The sequence below is a fragment of the Columba livia genome, chromosome 2, assembly GCF_036013475.1.
Source record: "Columba livia isolate bColLiv1 breed racing homer chromosome 2, bColLiv1.pat.W.v2, whole genome shotgun sequence".
NCBI lineage: Eukaryota > Metazoa > Chordata > Aves > Columbiformes > Columbidae > Columba > Columba livia.
Genome location: NC_088603.1, coordinates 53,046,956 through 53,068,753, shown reverse-complemented (window position 1 = coordinate 53,068,753; position 21,798 = coordinate 53,046,956). Strand labels below are relative to the sequence as shown.

The following is a 21,798-nucleotide window of genomic DNA, read 5'->3' as shown; positions in this document are numbered from 1 at the left end:
GGAGGCTGAACAACGCTACTGGAGAGAGAAGACACTGTTGGAGACTGTTGGAGACCACAGGACACCGCTGGAGACACAGGACCCACACTGGAGACCCTCCACTTTGGCAGGACAGAAAAGCCCTCTCACACCTCTGCGCACCCCAGCCCAAGGAGGTGGAAGATGCCTCTCCCAGCACACAGACCAGCACCAGAGGCACTGAGGCTGCAAACCGCGATGTTGTCAGCAGGACAAAAAGGAGGTGAAAGATGTCCCCACACCCATTGCCACCCACACGGCCGATTTCCACAGGGTGTTCGAGGAGGCTTTAGGAGGACGACAATAGCCACAGCAAGAGGGAAGGAGCAAGAGCCCCAAGCGGAAAGGGGCAGAGGCAAACGGGTGTCTCCGGGGGATCTCTCATCCCAGCAGCAACCAGGGCCGCCCCTGCTCAGCTGCCCCAAGAAGGCACCGTCAGGCTGCTGTAACTGCACACGAGCCCGCTGCAGCACAGCGCCCAGCACCGCCCGCCGCCCCCTGCCCTGGCCCGGCCCGGCCCCGCTTTCCCCGCCACCCACCTTCCCCCTCGACCACGCACACCCTCCCCGCGGCGGGGCCGGACTGGCTTTCCCCGCCCCTGACCCGCCCCTCCGTCGGCTCCGGCCCGGCCCCCGTCTCGGGCCCGCTCCCGCTCCCAGCCCCGCCGCTCCCCTCTCCCCGTGGGGTCGACGTGGTGGCCGGGCGGCGGCCGAAGGCGCAGCCATGTGGCTGGCGCTGGCGGCGCTGCTGGCGGCGGCGGGGGCGCAGTACGAGCGCTACAGCTTCCGCAGCTTCCCGCGGGACGAGCTGATGCCGCTCGAGTCCGCTTACCGCTACGGCCTGGACCAGTACAGCACCGAGAACTGGCCCGAGAGCGTCAACTACCTGGAAGTCAGCATGCGGCTGTACCGCCTGCTGCGCGACAGCGAGGCCTTCTGCCACCGCAACTGCAGCGCCGCCGGGCAGCCCCCCGCCGCCGCCGGGCAGCCCCCGGCCGGGGGAGAGCTGGCCGAGCTGCGGCTCCTGGCCGGGGTGCTGCGGCGGGCCCAGTGCCTGCGGCGCTGCAAGCAGGGGCTGCCCGCCTTCCGCCAGGCGCAGCCCGGCCGCGACCTGCTCGAGGACTTCCAGCGCCGCGAGCCCTACAAGTACCTGCAGTTTGCCTACTTCAAGGTGAGGCCCGGCCCGTCACCCCTCTTCCCGCCCGGCCCATCTCTCTGCCCTGCCTCTGCTCCCCCTCCAGCCTTGGCTCCCCAAAGTCTTGCCTGGGACTGTGTCACCCTCCAGCCAAGCCAGGCGAAGTCAGGTGTGCCTGTCACTGTCAGGGTGGTGGGGGGACAGCCTTGATGGACACGGGTGCCTCATGCACTCAATGCTGAAAATGTCTCCTGTCACGTTGACCTCTCACCAGTCCTTACTGTGGACTGTGGCCTTCTTCCCCATCGCCTCCTCCACACCACTTTAGTCCCCAACTGGCATCCTCCCCATGGTCAGGTCCCCCAGTCCCTACCCCTTCCTGCACTGCTTACCCTGCACTTCATCCTCTTCCCACCTACTACCAATCAGTTCACTCTTCACCAGTTGTTCCACAACTCATCCAGCACGTCCCCTCAATCAGCCTCTCCAGTTCTTCCCACACCCCCAGCCACTGACCGCTGCCTCCTTGGCCTGTGGTTGTGCTGTTCCTACCCCTGCCCCTCTCATCTTTCCAACGATCTTACTTTCTTCTTTCTCTGAAACCTTTTCCAGACCCTTCATGTCACGCTCTGCTCATACAAGCGCTCTTCGCTGTTTCCTCTCCCTTGATGTGTCTGTCTTCCTCTCTTGCTCCCTTCTGCTCCAGTTCAAGTGCAGCAGCCCCCAGCCAGCGACTCACACTCAGCCCGATGCCTGCAAAACCCCAGTTTGGTTACAGACACTGGAAGGAATCAAGAGAAAATTGGCTGCTGAAGTGTGACGCTCGTGCTAGCCTTGGAATGCTATTTACTTTTTGCTCTGGGTTCAGCCAAGACTGGGGACACACACCTCTTTTAGCAGATTTCACCCCATTCTTCTCGCTTCTTGTCATCCTTCTGCCCAGGATTTAGCTGAAATTTTCTCCCTCCTTCTCATCTTCATCTTTTGTTCTCTCACCAAAGTCTATCCCTCATGCAGTCCCTTCAGATACTGCAATTACTTGTTTCCATTTCTTGTCTTTAACTGTTCCTTCCCTCCTTGTGGTATATACAAAGTTTGCAATGTATGTATCACAGCAGAAATCAGCGCTACTTTCCGTTTCTGATAAAGTAACTGACAAATAGCAATGTGAGAGGGAAATGAGGGAAATCCATCCCTCTCCCTTTCAGCTGTTTTTCAGTCACATTTGCGGCGGGTTTGTGCAGTGCAGGTGAGTTGGTTTGCCTTTACTGTCAGTTGTTCATATTGTCTGTCTTATTAGATTGTAGTCCAGGTCTGAGCTCTTCTCACTCACTTGGGGAGGTCTGAATGGCCCCTCTAGAGATACAAACTGCTCCAAACTGCTGTGTACAAAGGACTTTTTCCTGGCTGGTGATTTTCTGAATAAAGGAACATCACATCCCTCACGCTTCCAACAGCATGTATAATATAGGAAGAAGGCGGAGGGAGACGCTTTACGTTATTTTTTTTAGTGTGACTGTGTTTATTCAGGTGGGTTCAACAGGGAAATTTTGCCACGTCTTAGATCCAGGGAGTGGATATTTCTGTGCTGCTGCTTGCTCCTCTGGAGGGAGCCTTCTCATAGCCACTGAGTTTACTTCGGGATGCGTTTTTACAAAACTTTTTTTTACCGGTGAAAGTTGAAACCAAGAGTGAATTATGGACTAAGCAAAAATGAGAGAGCTATCAGCCTATGAACAAACAGGGTTAAAAAATAAAGTACAAAAGAAACCGGGCATTTGACGAAAGTGCCGCTGACATTTCCCTTTGCGTTTAGCACTGCCTGCGCTGACTGGAAGCGCATAGTTTTGGGATAGCCAGGAAGGGCAGCTGGCGGAGTTCCAGTGCTGGGACACTTATAGCAGCACAGCAGCAAGAGCTCATGTTAGGGTTGAAGTCTTTCTTCAGTGTTGTTGTCTCTCAAGTTTCTTTCCGAAATGAAAAGGTACCTTTCATGGATGCAAACAGCAGAGTGCATGTGCATACATGCTTGTGATTCTTGCTTATAGTTTTATACATACACTTCCATAAGCTATTTCAGATGTGAGGTGGAACTCTATATTACCTACACATCAATATACTGAACAGGTTGATCTGAACCTTGGCTTACAAAGGAAAATGTTTATAACACTTCACAAATAGTGAAGACTTTTTCTTTCTTTCTTTCTTTCTCTTCCCAAATATGTGTATACAGACTATATAAAAATTTGTGAATATAGAAAATAAAAAATATAAATGCATACACACAGAAGTACATGTGTATTTGGCACATGCAGTTGTAAATGAGGAATATATACTTCACAAAGGATCTCTAACAGAGTTTAAAGTTAGTTTAAAAATGGGCAGAGGAAATCACATAGTACACTGGGACACAATTATGGAGCAGGTCCCTGCTGTTTGCTCAAACTTTGTAACACCATCAGGCAGATACGTTATTGGAATATTGTCTTGTGTGCTGCTGGGCCAAGAAGTGACACAAACACCATGTAAACATGGGCAGTGATGGCTCCCGGTCAGCAGTCACAGGTTGGCCTCAGTAACTGCTGCGAGATTTAATCCCACACAGGAGCAACAGTATATGCTTGTGCCTTGTCAGCTTTATGAACAGGGCAGGTGGAGGGGAAAAATGCTCTTCTTTTAACTTCAAGTCATCTCCTGTGCTATCTGCAGCAATAATAGATTTTAACATTGAAAGAAACAGGTTCCTAGTGATGCAGCTGGTAGTAAAACACAAAAGATTTGTATCAGTTCTAGTATACGGTTGTGTCTGCTGAGACTGTGATTTCAGTAGATGTAAGTTCGGGAACATATAGGCTGCAGAAAAGTTTGTTGACAGAAACTGGGAAACTTGGATTTTTTTTTTTCCAATTAACTTTTTTCCCCCTTTCCTCTTCTTCCCATCCTTATTTAGGCTAATAACCTTCCAAAAGCTATTGCGGCAGCTCACACATTTCTTCTGAAACATCCAGATGATGAAATGATGCAGAGAAATATGGCCTACTATAAGAGCATACCTGATGCTGAGGAGCATATTAAAGACTTGGAGACAAAACCTTACGAGGTATGTTTTTTATTCAGAGTCTGGTCTTCTGGAACCCTTCTTTTACTTCTCTGATTGGGTGAGATTCAAGGATCTTGTTTGCTTACGTGTTCTCTGCTCCTCCTCTACTTCCCCTCTTGATGTTTTCCTCCATCATCTCTGTTGTGTCTTCTTGCTGCATTCAGTAATTCTCACCCCTGGGGCTTTTATCAAAGCCTGTGCTTTAGACTCACTTTGTTCCCTCTGGCCAGCAGGCTTTTCTGTTGATCTGAAATTGAATTATGTACTCTATGTTCAAGGAAATATCTGGTAAAATCCGTTAGCCGTCTGTATTTGTTGTCCTCATATTAACTGGGAAACAGCTCACGTAGTCATCCAGAAATGCAGAGACATCATTTACTGGATTTGAATTTACACACAGCTTTCTGCAAAGCAGTTACTGTGGGTTTTCATTCCTGCCAATTTTTCAGAATCTGTTTGTCAGGGCTGTGCGAGCATACAACGGTGAGAATTGGAGAACGTCCATCTCGGACATGGAACTGGCTCTTCCTGATTTCTTCAAAGCGTACGATGATTGTATAGCAGCCTGTGAAGGCTCCCGAGAGATCAAAGATTTTAAAGACTTCTATCTCTCCATTGCAGGTGAGTGGTTAGGAAACAGTAGGGAAAGATGTCCCAAAAGTGCATTTCTTTTAATCCTTAGGACTGGCTACCAAAGTCCCATTCCTCAGTTGGCAGTGTGAAATGTATGTGGTGCCCCTCCTCAGTTTGGCCCAGCTGGAATTTCTTAGATTCATGGAAATTACCTTGAATTCTGTTTTACTCTTTTCTTCTTTTCGGTAATGGAAATGAGGGCGGTCAGAAAATCAGAACAGAGAGTTCTTACATTACAATGGAAATTTAAGTCTGTCAGAATAAAAGAGAAGTGTAACTAACTGCTGCATCCACCTAGCAAATTTCTCTTGCTTATTTTTCATCTTTCCTACAGCAGGGTTTTGCTAGCAGGTTTTTTTTCTTTTTCTTTAGTCTATATCTTAAAACTAAATCCATTGTTTTGTGAAGAAAAAGAGGCACCACCTTTTTCATTGCTGTCAAAATGGTGCACAGACAGTTCTTCTGCTGTTTGGTAGCAAAAGAAACAAGTAGTTTCTCCAGTGCTCTGGGCTCAGCATTGTTGGCAATATTTATATGGACAATGCTTGCATGTTTTCTCCACAAACTTAGAAACATGGAAACTACCTCAGCATTTCTAAGCTGCCAGAAGGAAAACCAGCCCGACTTTTTGTCCAAAAGGCATCAGATGTGTTGGTGAGGGGAACTTGCGCGTCTGAGGGTTTTACTGCAGAAAGCAGATGTAGCAAAAACATTAACTAGAAGTACTTGATGAATGCACTAGGTGTTTTGAAGCCAGCTGTCCTCATTTCATGGGATCACTTCACTGAGGAACTTGCCTCTATGGCTTTAAGTGCTGGCTGGAATTGAACACTGCTGTGTCTGGAGACTCCACTGCTCTTGTAGAAGATGGGTCTGGTAATTTCATTTGGCCAATCATGTTTAGTTAGCTTCAGAGTTTTTCATGTTAGGAGTCACGAGAGATGAGAACAGGGCAGGGAGCCATTGCTGTTCTTTTACTTTGGTCAGAGACTTGCTGCACAAGCTTAAATAACTTGCTTTCACCTGCAAATGTGGCTAACAGGGAAACTAAGGCTTTGGAATGTTTCTATTCAATGTTGTTATGTAATGTTATATATCCTGAAAACACTTGTAATTCTTTGACAAAGGTTTTATTGGAATGTATTTTCTTGAAGATGACCTGTAGTCCTGTCCTATTGTAGCAAGCTTTTGTATACTGAGTGAGCTTGTGAACTTCAACATTCCTGGCTGAAAGTCATTCTGTAGTGAGCAGTGTGTTTGTGTCTGTTTTCTCTTTTAGAACATTCAAACTGCAGGCACAAAATGTGACCATCTCAAGAGGTTTATTTTGCAATCGCCTGCTATGTTTCTCTGTGACACAGTTGTACTCAGCAGCACGTGGACCTTATTCATGCAATAATTTAATGAAATTACCAAGCTGTCAAAATTAAATAAATTAGCAGTGTTCACAGTTAGGAAATAACGTGATACTCTGCAACTCTCTATATAAAACATATCACCACAGACTGCCTGTAGGTGTCAGTCGAAGATAACTGCTTAGTTCTCTGGAGTTAGCTTTGACACATACCATGTCCAGACCGCGCTGATTTTCAGAAGGGCTGAGTACCAGTGCTTGGTATGTACTTCAGATGAACCTGTAGCTGCTCAGCACTTCTCAGCAGCAAGATCCAGAGGCACAGGACCCAGGAGAGCATTATAAGGCCCAGTTTTAATGGATAGCTAATGGGAGGGGTTACAACCATTCACTATGCTCTATCCATATCCTGTGGTGTTGTTTTCTTCCTTCTAGATCATTACATTGAAGTCCTTGCATGCAAAGTGCAGTGTGAGAATCATCTGACACCCATTATAGGAGGCTTTGTTGTTGAGAAATTTGTGGCCACCATGTACCATTACTTGCAGTTTGCTTATTATAAATGTAAGTAGTGATTTAATGTGCTTAAATAACATTGGGATGATGTGGGACAGCTTGCATTCATCATCTTTTCCCTCTAGTTCTAATGCTTTAGGATGTAAATAGTCATCTCCAGAATCTGCAGTTTAAACCTTTTCCGTGGCAAAGTCTGGGCTGCCTGATGTCTCTTTTTTCCCTGTGTAACTGTAGTTAACAGGCAAGGGAGAGAAACGCTATGTATAGAGCCCGTGTTCATCAAATTGTCTATGACAAAATAAATTGCTGAATAGCAGTCCCAGAAGGCCTAGATTTTGCCCAAGGCAGACGCCTCTGTTTTAAGTTCTTTCAGTGATTGATCTTCACCATGTGTTAGAAAAACAAGGTGGTTTCAGAGTAGGTGTGATCTGATCCATCACTGTCCTTCATGCTTTATATGACACCTACTGCCAGCACCAGTTCCTGACACTTTTCAGAGTTTCATATAAATGAGAAATATTCATGTACAAGATAAATGTTCATCCTATGTAGTTGACGTGTCGAAATGACACACCAGTTCTTCTGCCTGTTTGAAGCAACTCATAACATCTTAGGGTAAACAGTGTCAGCCACTCGCTATACATTGGAACTCATGCAATGACACAGACCCATTTGATACACCTGTGTACAAAAAACATGTTTTGTGCCAAAAAGGTGGTGGTCAAGCTGTCAGGCCCACATGGTTGCTAGAGAGCTGAATGTGTAGGTCTAATTAGAAGACTTTTCTTACACTTCTAACTCATTCAGTTAAAGAGATGAAAGACTGTGACTTCAAGGCAACACATTTAATAGGACACCCCATATTCTAGTGAATAAATACTAAATTTTCAATTTGCTTCCACAGACAAACTTATGGAGTATTTCATACCATTGGCTTCTTCCTAATGGATTCTTATAATTCTGTTAGAACCACTTAAGAGAAATGGTTGTGTTCTGGTGCTCAGTGATTACACATTTGATAGGTAGATTATTCCACGAATGTTGTGGTTTCTTGAGGAACTACTTGCCCTTTACAGAACACATGTGGCCCTTACATCTATTCCTGCAGGCTCCAACATCAGAGGGAAGCCACATCCAGCCATGTAGCACCAAGCCATGAGTGACTTTTGCTTCTGTTGTTTGACTACATGTTTTACACACTGACTCTTTTCTCTTTGGAAGTTCTAGCGCAAAGAAGTGGGGTTTTAAAAATTTTTTGTTCTTGTTTTTTAATAAATACCCCAATGGGGATCACCAAGCTATGGGCTGATACCTCACTAATTCTGAGATAGCTGGGAGGACATTTCTTTAGGATTTTCATAGAAAACAATCAGTGGTAAGTCCCTGTTTTAGAATCATGGCCTTACCTATTTGAGAACGCAAAACCAGTTTATCCTTTTTGAGAAGCCATTTTTTTTTTCTACGCAGCCAGTGGGGAGGTAGGAAATGGGTCCTGTTTCCATCTGAGATTTTCAGAGCTTAGATAATACTAAGAATTTTTTTATCTTATCTTGATTTTATTTGTATGTTTACTTATTAGTGAATGACATGAAGAATGCAGCTTCTTGTGCTGCTAGTTACCTTCTGTTTGACCAGAAAGATGAAGTAATGAAACAGAACATGGTCTATTATCAGTATCATAAAGACAAATGGGGGCTTAAAGAAGAGGATTTTCAGCCCAGATCGGTAGGTGAATGACTTCATATGTCTTCTAGACACATTCAAGTATTTCCCCAAAACTCAGTGGGTCAGAGGTTGGGAAAATGGTGCTTATCTATTGGTTCTAGCGTTAAACACATACTGTTTTATGAAAACCATATAGAAAGTTGTATGCAGAGATGTACTGTGTAATGTGACAGTGAATGTCCTTATAGTTCTTCCCTTGCTGTTGAAATATACTACAAATGGATATGATGTGATAACAAGTAAATTCTTGCTGGTATTTGTCTGCCACTTATGCATATTTATATCTTTACCGACCTCCATAAATAAAGTAGCTGGCCCCTGATGAAAAGATCGCTCTAATGACATTTGGGCTGTTATTATTTGCCAACATGTAGTTGCCCACCTGCTTGTTACTTCAGGTTCTGTGGGCATTGGAATGTGTCTGGATATGATAACCCCAAATGAACTCACTTTTCACTTGTTCCATTTGGAACACAGTTGGGTGGATGAGGACAGTAAAAGGCTCAGGACCATATTGCATCTGCTTATCTCAGAATACTTGCTGCAGAGAACCAACAGTAAACATCAGTCCATCCAGCAATGATTGTAATCTGGCTTTGAAAACTAACTCTAAAATTGAATTTCTGTGCTGTTCTTAAATTTCCATGTCCAAAGAAGCTTTACATATAAAAGCACCTTTGCTGTGTTTCTGGACTCCTGCAGCCTGGACTCTGACAATCAACTTGGATTTTTTGTCATTTCTTGTTACCAGGATTTGTGTCCTGCAACTGAATTAACTGCTTTGTGACACCCGAGTGCCTCCTTAGGTATCAGTAATTAGATAGAGAAGAGTGAAAATGCATTTGGTTCTTTCAGGCAGCAACAGTGAGTCTTAGCTCACAGAGGAAAGGGATCACTCTTTGGTCACTTTTGGGAACAGAACTGTGCTTTGTAGCCATACTGGGGACAATGTTTGGTGGTGGGAGTGAGAGGTAGCAATAGTATAAAAATGCAAACCACAGACAGATTTGACATACGTGTGCAGGGAGGATGGAAACAAGGTCCCTACACATTAACTCTGAATGTTTCATTGATAACTTCTCAGGAGCTGGGGACTATAGATAATTCAGATTTTGTATATAAAACATTAAATGCACACAGCTGTATTTTCTTGTACTTTGATCCATGTAACTATGAACAGAAGTTGCTTGCTGTCCTAATCACTTGCCATGAAAACTATAGTGCCTCTGGTTTATTTTCACGAGTTGGGATGGGGTGACAGCAGGATTTGGCTCTGGCACTAAGCTTTAGATGTTTCTGTGAAAGAGAAGGTCTCCTGATTTTCTCCCTAAAAAGAGTTAAATGGGATAATCAAAGTAGATGGCTGTTGGTATTCGCAAATGTGAGAGTAGGTGACTGCACTAAACAGTGCCGTCTGGGCAAACAGCCAGGGAAGTGAGGAGGGACAGGTGGGTGACCCTGCAGAATTTCCCCAGCCCAGACTCAGGCTGGGGTGGTGAGTCATTATCATGCAAAAGAGCTTAGTGTCTCTTTTTCCCAGAACTGCCTGCTGCCATACGCCAGTGAGAGGGAGGCTTTCTCATGTCCAAAGCCCGCTGGAATGCAGGCACAGGCTGCTGCTCAGCTCTGGCAGTCTCATTCCTTATTCTCAGTCTCGCCAGTGCTTTGAAACATGAGAAAGAGGAGAGTGCTTTGTTATTCTCACAGCAATGGAGCCTGTGATTAGAAAGATCCACAGAAAACATTGGATATGCTGCTTGCTGTTCTGCTGTTTCCTTTCCCAAACATTATAGCCCTCCCTGGCATCTGCCTTCTACTAACTTTTGGTCTCACTTCAGACTTCAGTGGAATAGTTTCACATGACATGTGATGACATGTATGTTACCCTGAAGTAACACAGAAATTTTGCTTTTTGGTAGGAGGCAGTTCGATACCACAACATAACCACACTCCAGTTGGAAATGTATGAATTTGCAAAGGAACATCTAATGGATGATGATGAGGTGAGTTTTCTAGAAAGGAAATTGTGGTCAAAAAAACCCAGCAATCACATTAAAGTGGAGATGATACATAGATTGAATTCCAAGATTTAACTAATATGGAAAAATATTCTCGTAACCGTGACCAATTTATCATAATTTTTTTCTTTTGTAAATGGAATGTAAGAAATAAACCCAAAGAACATCATGTACCATTTAAAAAAATATAGGTCAGTATTAGAGGGTAAACATAATGCACTCAACCCACATAAAAAAAAGAAAATCCAGTTTGCAAGCTATAACACCAGGGGGCAGAGGAGTAGTATATATATTTAAAACATTTTTTTTTTTCTGGGTTTTTTCTCTCAAATGTTGTTTAAATTAGATTTAAAGATCCTTATAATTTTGTCCAGAAATAACTGCCTAAATTGTAATTTTTGTCAAAAGGAAGTCTCATTATCTGTTTTTTTTTCTCTGCACAGTAACATTTTGGTCACCCAGTCTTGCTTCTTAAATGGTTGGAATTCATGGCCAAATAACATATAATGACTACTATTAGACTAGAAATATGTAAAGTGGATTTTTTGTGCAAGAAAAGTAGTTAAATTGTTGGAAGGGCATTTCTTTGTCTCCCACAATTGAAATTGAAGTATAAATTGTGGAGGCTTTTGATTGCCTTTTCTTTTGCTTTGTTTTCAGAACCTTTCATTTAAAGGTTTGAAAAATCTCCAAATGATGGAATAGTTCATTGTTGGCATTGGCAAAGAGCTACATTATGGCATGTGGCAGGGTTTTTGCAATCAGCACTGCTGAGGTCTGTTTTGGTTAGAAAAGAGAAAGATGGTTTACGTTAAAAAAATGAAATCACCTTTGCAATTTTTATGATATCCAGCACACAGGGAGAGATAATATTTTATAATGGAGAAGTAATAACATGTCTGTGCTGCCTTCAGTATGCTAGTGACCTGAAAATAACTCTCTATATAAAATTCTATTGCAAGGTTACCAGACTTTAGGAAGACTTTCCATTGTGATAAAACTCTTTGAAAGACAATTTAATAAGCTTGTTGTAAGATTGAGCTTAGATGAGGACTAGTCTGTATGGATTCTCATAAGGGTGTGAAATGCGTGAGCACTTTTTTATACTCCCTTATTGGTTTGTGCTTTGCCCATGATGTTTTCTGTGTTAGACATAGATTTAATTAGTAACTTTTTCCTTCTTCCACATCTGCTGCCTCAAAACACAAGGATGAGTAATTAAACAAGGAGAGAAGCAGTCAGTTGTGAGGGCTTTCCCCCCATATGTTGTTACAAGAAGGGATTATGGAAACAATCTTCAGCCTCAAGCACTGCGTACAGAATAAACAAGCATTCATTTGCTGGCACTCATTCCTGTAGCCTATTTCACCAGTGCAATTATAAATGACCTTGCAATCTACAAGAGCAAAGTACCATGGAAATGTCAATTAAACTTTTGGGAAAGTGTCAAGGAAGTGACATTATATTGGATTGCATGTTTGGGTTAAACATCCAAGATTACCGGGCCTGGTCATGCCACAAATATCCCTTCCCCACACTCCCATTGTATTAGAAGGTTATCATTCTCCTCTCCTGAGGAAAAGCTGTGGGGATTCTGTACCTGCCCTTACTCGGGCTGAAGAACCTGGGAGAGACAGAGGCTGCCCACGGCTCTGGTTTGGCTCTGGCTTTTGGTAGTGAACTCGTAAATCCCTGGCTGCCAGAACTACTCTTTGGCTGCAGGAGCCTTCCAGGGAGTCCAGACAGAGCAGGAATAGCACAAAGGTAAAATCGCTACCTTGCAGTTTCTGCTATACGGGCAGGACCTGGTAGTGTAAGTGGATTTTTTTTTAATATTTCTCCTGGCACGGACAGAAAAGTTTATTCTGTAGAAAACTGATGAAAAACTCAGATAAGGTGTTATAGTAAAAGCTTTATTAAAAATTGTTAAGGATGGAGGCAACCTCTCTTTTTAGTGCACTCTGTTTATTTAAACCATGTGCTTCTTGGGCCATAGGCCATGTCTTTTGTGAGTTTCTGTGGTCCATGTTTGCTGTCTGTGTAGAAGCCCATAAAATAATCTGTGGAAAAATATAATTCTCTTTTTCTTGAGTGAAGCAAAAGGATTGATGGGGCAAAAGGATCTCTTCCTATGTGAAGATGTCATTATTCCCAAGTGAAGAATCTCACTTGATTCAGACTCCTCAGTGCTTCTGTATCCCAGATCATCCATGTATCTTTTTAAATCCCATTAGCAAAGCAAGTGAGAACATGTGGCTTCTTCCAATAATACATTGCAGTAATTGCAGAGGCTGGAATATGCAGTAATGATTTTTGCACATGTCACTACAAGAAATGCCATCCTGTTCGTGTTACTTTATTCATGTTTTTTCCACAAGGAAATGAAAAACTCTAGTTCAAACATTAAACACAGCAGAGGTGACAGAGAATGTTAACGCCAACTAGCTATAAATTACTTTTTCTTAAAAGTAATTATTATTAAATATACTTACAGTTTTTCCACAGTGACATTAAAAGAACATTAAACAGTGTTGTCATCTTAGTTGGCCATGGATAGTCAAGCTTCTTGGTTGCTGGTCAGATGTGTAATGCATAAAGGCTATAATAGATATAACTCCCAGTATTGCACAGATTTAAATAGCAAACTGAAATGGCATTAAGAGCCAGATACTCAGCTAGTGTAGATATAACTTCAGCACTACACTAATTATATGAGACATGCTTCTGGCCCATAAATTCAGTGTTCTTGAGGAATTTTTATTCAGGGATAGCTACTTAGCTGTTCTAAATTACATAAGAACCACAAGTATTTGGCTGGGATGATCCCACAATTTTTCTTTCACTGCTTAATCAGTAGGTGAAAAACTATTGGCAGCTTTGACCTGCTTTTTTGGCATCCCGTTCTTTTTATTTGTATATAATGTGTGTGTCCATTTATATAGTAGCTGAAACTCAAATGCTCCATTCCTAAGTGTGATGTGAAGGACAATATGTGTTGAACTAGCGTGAGCAGTGGAAAGACAAGATACAGAATAGCATCAAAGCATGAGGGCCCAGTAGACTGCTGATAGCAAATAGTTCTCTGAATTCAGCCTATTTTTCTGTTCAGGAATTGCTAACAACATATTTTCAGCTTTATTAGCTGGCTTTTTGCATATGTTCATATGATTCATACAAGCGCACTCATAACAGCAAGTTGTAAATGCAGACCTGTAAACGTTGCCCTGCCTGTTACCTCAGACCAACACGGCTGGAATAGCACCACTATGCTGAGGAGAGCTGGTGGCAGCTGTTTCAGAGAGAGTAGGCAGCTAATTGGCATTGTTATGGTCCCTGTTCAGCAGAGGTTTCTTTAATGGAAAAAAGAAAAGGAGATTTTCTTCATAGTTTCCTAGCAGAGATACTGCCCATGTGGCTGACTCTCCAGAAACTCCCTGCGTTCCCTTCTTGTTTATTTGCCATTGGATGTATGTCTTGGTCAAAGATGTTCCTCCTCCCATTTAAACCACCTGCCATGGGAAGCTGCGAGCATGGTTGGACTTCCGTGGTATGATGTCCCCAAGTTGCAGGTACTGACATCAGGAGGAGTTTTTACCTAACCAGATTTCCTTAAGCTTCTGCATGGTGCATAAAGCAGGCAAGAGAGCATAAATAGGGTTCAAAACCAAAGTCACTAGAAGGCTTCTGTTTTCAGTGTAATGGGAGCAGTGTTGAAGTTCCTCTGAAACTGGGTTGACTCATGTTTTACAGGCATTATAAAAATGTTAAGAGGAAAGCACATTTATTGAATTACTGTAAAATACTATTGTAATAACTGCAGTGTAGTGCAATCTCCCATGGTATGCGGGCAGGGAACAGTTACATGTTCAGAATGTATCATTAAAAAATGAAATGGAAAAATATTTGAGAAAGTAGTTAATATACATGTAGAGAACAACTAAGCTCTTTTAATATTGAAAACAAAAACAAAACAAACCCAAACACCTACAAGCATGTGGGTGGGTCACACTGTAGACTAAGTATCTGAAAAGTAAACAAGTTAAGGAAGGGCCAGATAGTTTTTCTGCACCAAGAATGAAGGGATTTTTTTTCCCCTGCTAGAATGTGAGGAATGTCCAGCCTGGTCTGTACTGCTCGTGGAGAATCTGGGAGGGCTTTGAGGTGGTTACAGTGAACTCCCGTGTTTTAACTGAAGATTAGATCAAGGAACTTTTCATTGGTCAAAGGCTGAATAAACCTTTCAGGCTAAGCCACTCGTTGACATATGCCTCAGTGTTATCCAGAAATAATGTGTGTGTCCCCAAAAATATCACTGGCTGGTGGGCTGTGTGTTGTGCATTTGCGGGCTCTGTCAGGCCCACAGAGCGTGTATCTTCCATAGTCATCCACATCAAACCTTTCTCTTCACTCTTGCAAGATGGCTATTCATCCTTGAACAAAATCCTATGGTTTTCGTAACCCAACTCTTTGTCGATCCTCCCATTATTGCTCAAAGTAGTTATGAGGGTAGTTACTGGACAATTAGTCATTAGTTACATGAGTAATTACTCATTAGTGGCCTCCTTACGGGGTGTGTGTGGGGGGCACCCCTGCAACCCTTCCCACTACCACAACCTCGCCACCTACAGTGAAGACATAAGGGAATCAAATCTGTTACTTTCACTGTTGAACAAATTTCCAGTCATTAATATCTTTGAACTTTAGCAAAATATGAATTTTTGCTTGGAAGGACAGCTGGGGGGCATTTTGTGGGATAAATATTTTCCTTCTAGGTCATAGATTATAAGGAAACAAAGATCCAGACAGTTCTTGCTGTGTGGATTGTCTCTTGAGGCTCAACTTGCTGGATGAGTTAGGGTAAAGGCTGTTTCTTATTCATTCACTATTATCACTTACGAAAGCATGTCCATAATAATATCTTTCTGTAGATCTTAATTCATTCTAGAACACTGTTATTTTAATATTCTTTGCTACTTCCCTGAAGAACAGGCTATCCCACTGCAGTGCAAATGGAATCCCTACAGAAAAGGCCATCAGCAGATCTGCATGGAAAGTATGGGTTATTGCAAGAAAGCTGTTTTTTTTCCCAGAACTTTTCCAGTGCACATTGAGAAAGGACATAACAGATTGTAGGTGGTGGCAAGGACCCACGAATGATTAATATTTGCTACGCAGAAGGCAATGCTTAGCCTTTGCAACCAACGGCAAAGCGTCTGGGTCTGTCAGTGAGCAGTACGACTGCTACTGCTTGCTACTATTTTTAAATGCTGCTGTCGAAAGAAAAGTTGATGCTGCACCATCAGTGTCAAGTTGGCCATAACTGAGCCATGTACTGGTAACTTTTTTCTCTTTTCTGTTTATTTTAACAGCTGACTAGGAGTCTCCAAAGTACAGCTGTTTCTTCTAAAAGGTTGTGTTTTGTGTGTATGTGAATGCAGCATTTAATATTGCGTAAGGAAGGGCCAGCAACAATCCCTGGCCCAATGTGTACCTCGATCTTGGACACTCGGCTTGCGGTTGTAACTGAGGAGCTCTGCATTTTTCTCCTTTTTAGGACCTATTTTTTCAAATGCTGGAGCTTCACTTATAATAGTGCACCAGTCTCACTAGTCTGGGTGAGCTTATCCAGAATTGACTAAGAGCTCTGTTTTAAAATTGTTTTTTATTATAATCCACCTACTTAAATACTCTCTGTAAAACCTTGAATTACTTACTGTAGTACAAAACTTGTTCTTTCTGTTTGTGCCTCTGGTTGTTAATTTAAGCCCAGGGTGCTCAATTTGTGTGTCTGACAGGTAATTAGAGGCTCCAGTTGATCAGATCAGCTTCTCTGAGTCCTCCTACCACTCACACCAGTCTGGGAGCATTTCCCTGCTGCTGTTTGATATCATACCTCCCATATTTCAAGCTATACCTGTCCCATCTTTTCCCATGAATCCTTTCCACTGACTGTCTCTGCATTGGAAGAGGGAAGAGGTTGGTAGCCCAGGGAAGGAGACCACGGGATGCCAGCAGAGCTATTGTACCTGGAGTATGTACCTGACCCCCAGTGCAAACCCGGAGGCAATGACTGTGGACTGAGGGCCAGCTTGCCAAAGAGGACGTGCTTCACTGCAGCTGACCAAGCTGTCCGCCCGTGTATACTTCCCAGATGTTGGCTGCCTAACTATCAGGCATGTACTGGTCTGGTGGCAAACCGTTCTCTTCCCTGGGCTTAGTCAGACTTCACATACCGATTTATTAGCTACCAGCCAGACAGCTACATCATGCTTTGGGCCATATATTGCTCAACTCTGATTTACATCAGCACTGTGTCTGAGAAGCACACTTATGTAACCTGCATTAGAGCTGGGTGGCTGTTGTCCCTTCGAGTAGCTGGCAGCAGAAAGAGTGATGGGTTTGCATCTGACTTTGCATGTAAAATTTGATGTTCTTCCTATTAAGATAGGTAGCAGCCAAAGAGCATACCAGATAACGGGAGGAATTCTGTCACCCTGAATGCTTGAATTGTATCAGAGAATCATTTTCAGACTCCAGGTCTACAGGCCAGCACGAAGTTATTAGATATCAGTGGGCAGGCGGCTTTTACCCTGGAATGAACACCTGTGAGATATTTGCCGACTTCAGTCACGCAGAAATGCCTGATGCGGTGTCAAGTGGGTGCTAATGGGGTAAGGACAGAGATCAATCTGGTCGTAGCTTCTAGTGTGACAATGTGATCAGCTCTTCTGAAGTAGCGTTATCACCTTTGCATTAGGATGCCAACAACAGTATGGACAGCTTGCAAATGTTTTACTTTCTGACCGTGAGGCACAGGCAGAAATATTTTAACTAGGAGCTTTGTGTGTCTTCAACTGTAATCTGGAGGTTTTGCCTTTTTGAAAGTAACCAACATCCAGGCAATTATTCTGTTGCATTACAGCATATTTTACGTATATGTATTTTTTGGGCAACATTTTTTTTTCTATTTTTACCATATTTCAACCTGTCTTACTCCCTAATATTTCTCAGTAGGCAACAAAAGCTTTGTCATATCTTCCTTTAGAGATCTATTTCAGGCACTGGAGATTTCAGATTTCAGTCAAATTTATTTCAAATACTGTTGTTTTTAAATAGCCTTTCCATTTAACACTTGGACTTCGTATGTATTTCTGAATTCAAAAACATACTAGAAAAAAACCCAACTGAATTCTGCCTGAATCTTCTGTGACTTCTGAAATATCCTATCTTACTTATGAGCATGACAATAATATGAATTGAATTAAGTTCCCATGGGGTTGAGTTAGCAAAGATACAATATTGAAATCCTCGTGCCTTCCTTATGCATAATTCTGGGTCACCCAGCCAGATGCTTATTCCTTTCACCCTGCCTCTCAGACTCCCACCTTTGTGTTGTCTTTGCAGGTAGACTGAGGAGAGAAATCCTTTTTAAATATCTGTTATTCTTTTGTTAAACTATGATCCTGAGGTGTTGAAGAATCGGTCTGAATTAGATCGGACACCCCTGTAGTAGACACCTGTATTCTCAGTCTTGTAACTGTTCAGAGGTGACAGGACCTGCCTGTCTGCAGTCCTTCAAGGGGCAACCAGCTGCTTGTGCCTGCAGTTTTAGGAGCCGTGCTATAAAACCTGACCTGAAGTCCCCTGTGCCTCTGTTTATCTTCCAAACGCTGGCATAGTGACTGTTGGATCTAGTGACTGTTTTCTTCATGTGCAACTCTGAAGTGGTATTGAGTTCCTCCCACGACTGGGCTCCTTAGGCAATCAAAATACTTCTAACAAAGGAAAACATGCAGAAATGTTGAATTCCTGTTTTCAAATTGCCAGACTTCCTGCAACCAGGACGACAAGTAGGGAATATGAAAGTGCTGGCATTTTTTCTTGTGTTTTTATTGAATTAGATACTTAAATGTTTTGAACAAATTCAAAGCAAAATAAATTGCCGTCCTTCAGGACTTGCTAAAACCACTTCATAGTTGCAGAAGCTCAACAGTCTTTTAAGATGGAACTGTGAAGCAGGGAACAAGAGCAGCAGTTATTTCAGCCACCTTTCCTCCCACTTGTGTTTTCGTTTGCTTGGTTCTCATTACTTCTCTCCTTGCTAATCACACTTCTGAAAAATGTGTTGTTAATATGTTTTATCACCGTATCTATAATGCAATTGTTGTATTCGAAATAGACAAAAATTTCCTCTTATTATTTTCACTGACAGAGGTTTTAATACCCTTTCCTCACCAGAACAGAAAACTGTAAAATTTTGAGTCTCAAACCACATGTGTCTGGAAGGTTCTGTCTTCCTAAGGAACACCTTTCTAGATAAAAATGTGCTTAAAATTTAATTAGAATTGTAAAATACTGTTTGTAGTCTCATCGAGCAGACTCAGAAGCCTAACGCAGTTCACAAAGACTTGAATGGGGGGTGAGGAGGGAGAATGAGGATCCCAGCAATGATGACTTGCTTTCAACATAACTGTTGTAAATTCTTATTATTTTAAACATGAGAGTGAGTAAGAGCTGATCAGGTTTTCCAGCAAAATAGTTTTCTATCAGAAAGTGATCATTTGTTTTGTAAAAAGACCTAAGTGACATCATAAGACCTTTTTAGAACATAGGTTTATTATAAAAAAAGGAAGAACAGGAAAGTTTAAAAAAAACCCACAGTTAATTTAAAACAGTTTAACAGAACTTTGTAGTTAGAATAAAAGGTTGGAAATGTAATGTTGAACATTCACGTCTCTCTTACAGCTCAGCATTTGAGTCGTATCAAAAAGTGAAAATACGCACAGGCATTGCCACTGGTCTCCTATTCGGGCAGTGTTGTTTCTGAACTGTGCGTGGAAGGCAAAGCGGAAAATACTGATATTTCTGTGGGTGCCAGCAGAGAGGCTGCCATGGGAAGTTTTGAGTAGTCTGAGATGCACACTTGCTCTTACCCGCTTGCTTTTCACTGCTGAAGGTGTTACCTTGGGCTGAAAGTGATTAACACCAAGTTTTAGCTGTTACTGTAGCTTGGTTGACAAGGCTGTAAATTCCAGCTGGTGGAGCTGTATCATCCCAAAATACTCAGATGTGACTGCAGTAAGACATTTGACTATGATATATAACTACATCATGAGCAGTTTAAATAAAGAAAGTTGGATTGTTATGTTGTGTTGGTACCCTGTATTAGCAGAGTGAAGCTTGTGAATATATCTTCTATCCTGAATCTAAACTCAGTGTATTTGTTTCCAGTATGGAAAACATTCTAGTATCTCTGGTTCTTTATGTTTTTGCTTCATCGAAGCGTGGCATGTCAAGATCTGTTTTTGAAAATGAAGGAGCTGTGTGTTGAAGGGTGTAAGGAGGTAAACAGAGCAGACAGATGCCAAGTCAAAGTTATGGTTCTACCAAACAAACACTTGTGCTTTGAATTTTGAAGCTTTCTAAATTTCTTTAACGTTTTGTGCTACTTGAACAATTTCCTAATTTAATGGATGCTTTAAACATTTATGCGTCTAGTTTTGAAGTCTGAGGATTTCATTGTCTATTTAAATGCCTGAAAAAGTACAAGAGGATTTACTGTGAAGTATAACATTGCCTTCTTTTAATGTCTGTATATTACTGCAAGTACTTGCGCTGCCCCTGTATGGCCCATTTACTTGCATTTTATAGGCTTCTTGTGCTTGCTTCTGTATGAAGGGTGTTAAAAATATTTAGACACCTATTATTACAGTTTAAATTTTGATTAAAATGCCTCCACCAATTTTGCAGTACAGGGTTAACTTGTTCCTGTTAAATTTAATCCTTTCTAGGGTGAAGTTGTGGAATTCCTTGATGAGCTGTTAGAAGTAGAAGAAAAGAAGGAAGCCTGATGAGTGAAATCACCACAGAGTGCTTTCTAAAAGTGAAGACTCACAATTGCTCCTTACTATTGTTTTTGGTCACCTGTAGTTCCAGTTAGATATACCTCAAAGCCGCTCCTTTAAGCCCCACCTTATGTCACAAGTTCCACTCCTGAAAGATCACTTCCATGCTGCACTGACCCTTCCGTGAGCATGGCTTTTCATGAGCATCGACAGAACTGGTGCATATGGGTTTTCCTCTTGAGCTTTCTTTCCTTTACACAAACACAACACGACAGACTATTTGTATTTTTTGAACTAACACTAAGGTTTCTCATTTTGGTGCTGTTCTACTAAGTTATAATAGTACAGCTAAATTCCAAAGAACTTTTGCCAGATTATGAACCACAGGAGGCATAACAGTTCCTCTAGACTTTTTCAGCTATGTATTGTATTATTTATATATGTCTTTTTTTGTGATGATGAATAAAGTGATACAGAATCCCAGTGCACCTGGGATATGTTAGATGCATTTAAATAGCTGAAATAAGATGATTTTATAAAGCACAATTGGTGATCTTGTAAAAATTGCTTAAAGAATTCTGTCAGCAATCTTGATCTTTCTTAAAAACTAAATTAAATTCCATGATGTGAATCTAAGGTCACTTAGAACTGAATAATAAATAATTCCTCTTCTTACCATTTCTTACTCTTTATGTTGAAACAACTTGTGCTTCCTGTATGAGGTGAGGCTAATTTTATATAAAATAATGATAGTTGATATATTTAGTATTTATTTTTGTAGTAAACAGTTTGCATGGGTTTTTTTTCAGTCTGGTGGGACTATCTGCATATATTTTTATCCAAAACTAAGTACAGGTGGAGGCTGAAGCAATTTTAAGTAGACTCATTAAAAATATTTGCATGCGAATTCCTTACATTTTTATTAGCTATATGGCAGAGTCCTATACAGAAATACTTTGAAGGCCACAGAAATACCGTGTTAGAGATGAGTAGTGAATTAGTGCACAAGCCTACTGAACAGCAGAAATCCCATTGACCTCAGAGGAGGATCCAGGATTTCATCCTTTGCTTTCCTCTTTTGTTTTTAAGGACCAAGTCCTGCAAGTGATTTCATCCCATTTACATCAAGTGTAGACAAGAGCATTCAGTGCCTTTATGATTGAACCCTAATTCAGTTGAATGGAAGTGAATTGCAATACCAAAATCTGCTTTAGGTTTTTAAAAGGGCAAAACGTGATCTGCACTACCTTCCTGAGTTGTTACTGCTATAGCTGATGTATGCTGTAGAAGTACAGTGTAGACACTATTGAGTGTCTGCAGAGAACATGAAGGGGAATCCACAGGATCAGGTTTCAGTGTCCTCTGGCCTGCAACAGCAATGAAACATTTTAAAATGTTAAAGTTGTGTGTGAAAGATGTTTGGAAGATCAGGTTGGTTTTTTTATCTTCTTTAAT

The 21,798-nt window shown here is 42.0% G+C and overlaps 1 protein-coding gene across 1 annotated transcript; it reads left to right on the top strand.

Moving 5' to 3' along the window:
- The first annotated feature begins 626 nt into the window (after positions 1-626).
- Positions 627-21,018, top strand: CRTAP (cartilage associated protein). The gene is made up of 7 exons (XM_005502877.3): positions 627-1,188; positions 4,103-4,252; positions 4,702-4,873; positions 6,675-6,803; positions 8,335-8,480; positions 10,400-10,483; positions 20,290-21,018. The coding sequence occupies exons 1-7, from the start codon at positions 742-744 to the stop codon at positions 20,347-20,349; spliced, it is 1,188 nt and encodes a 395-aa protein (XP_005502934.2). The 5' UTR covers positions 627-741; the 3' UTR covers positions 20,350-21,018.
- The last annotated feature ends 780 nt before the right edge of the window (positions 21,019-21,798 follow it).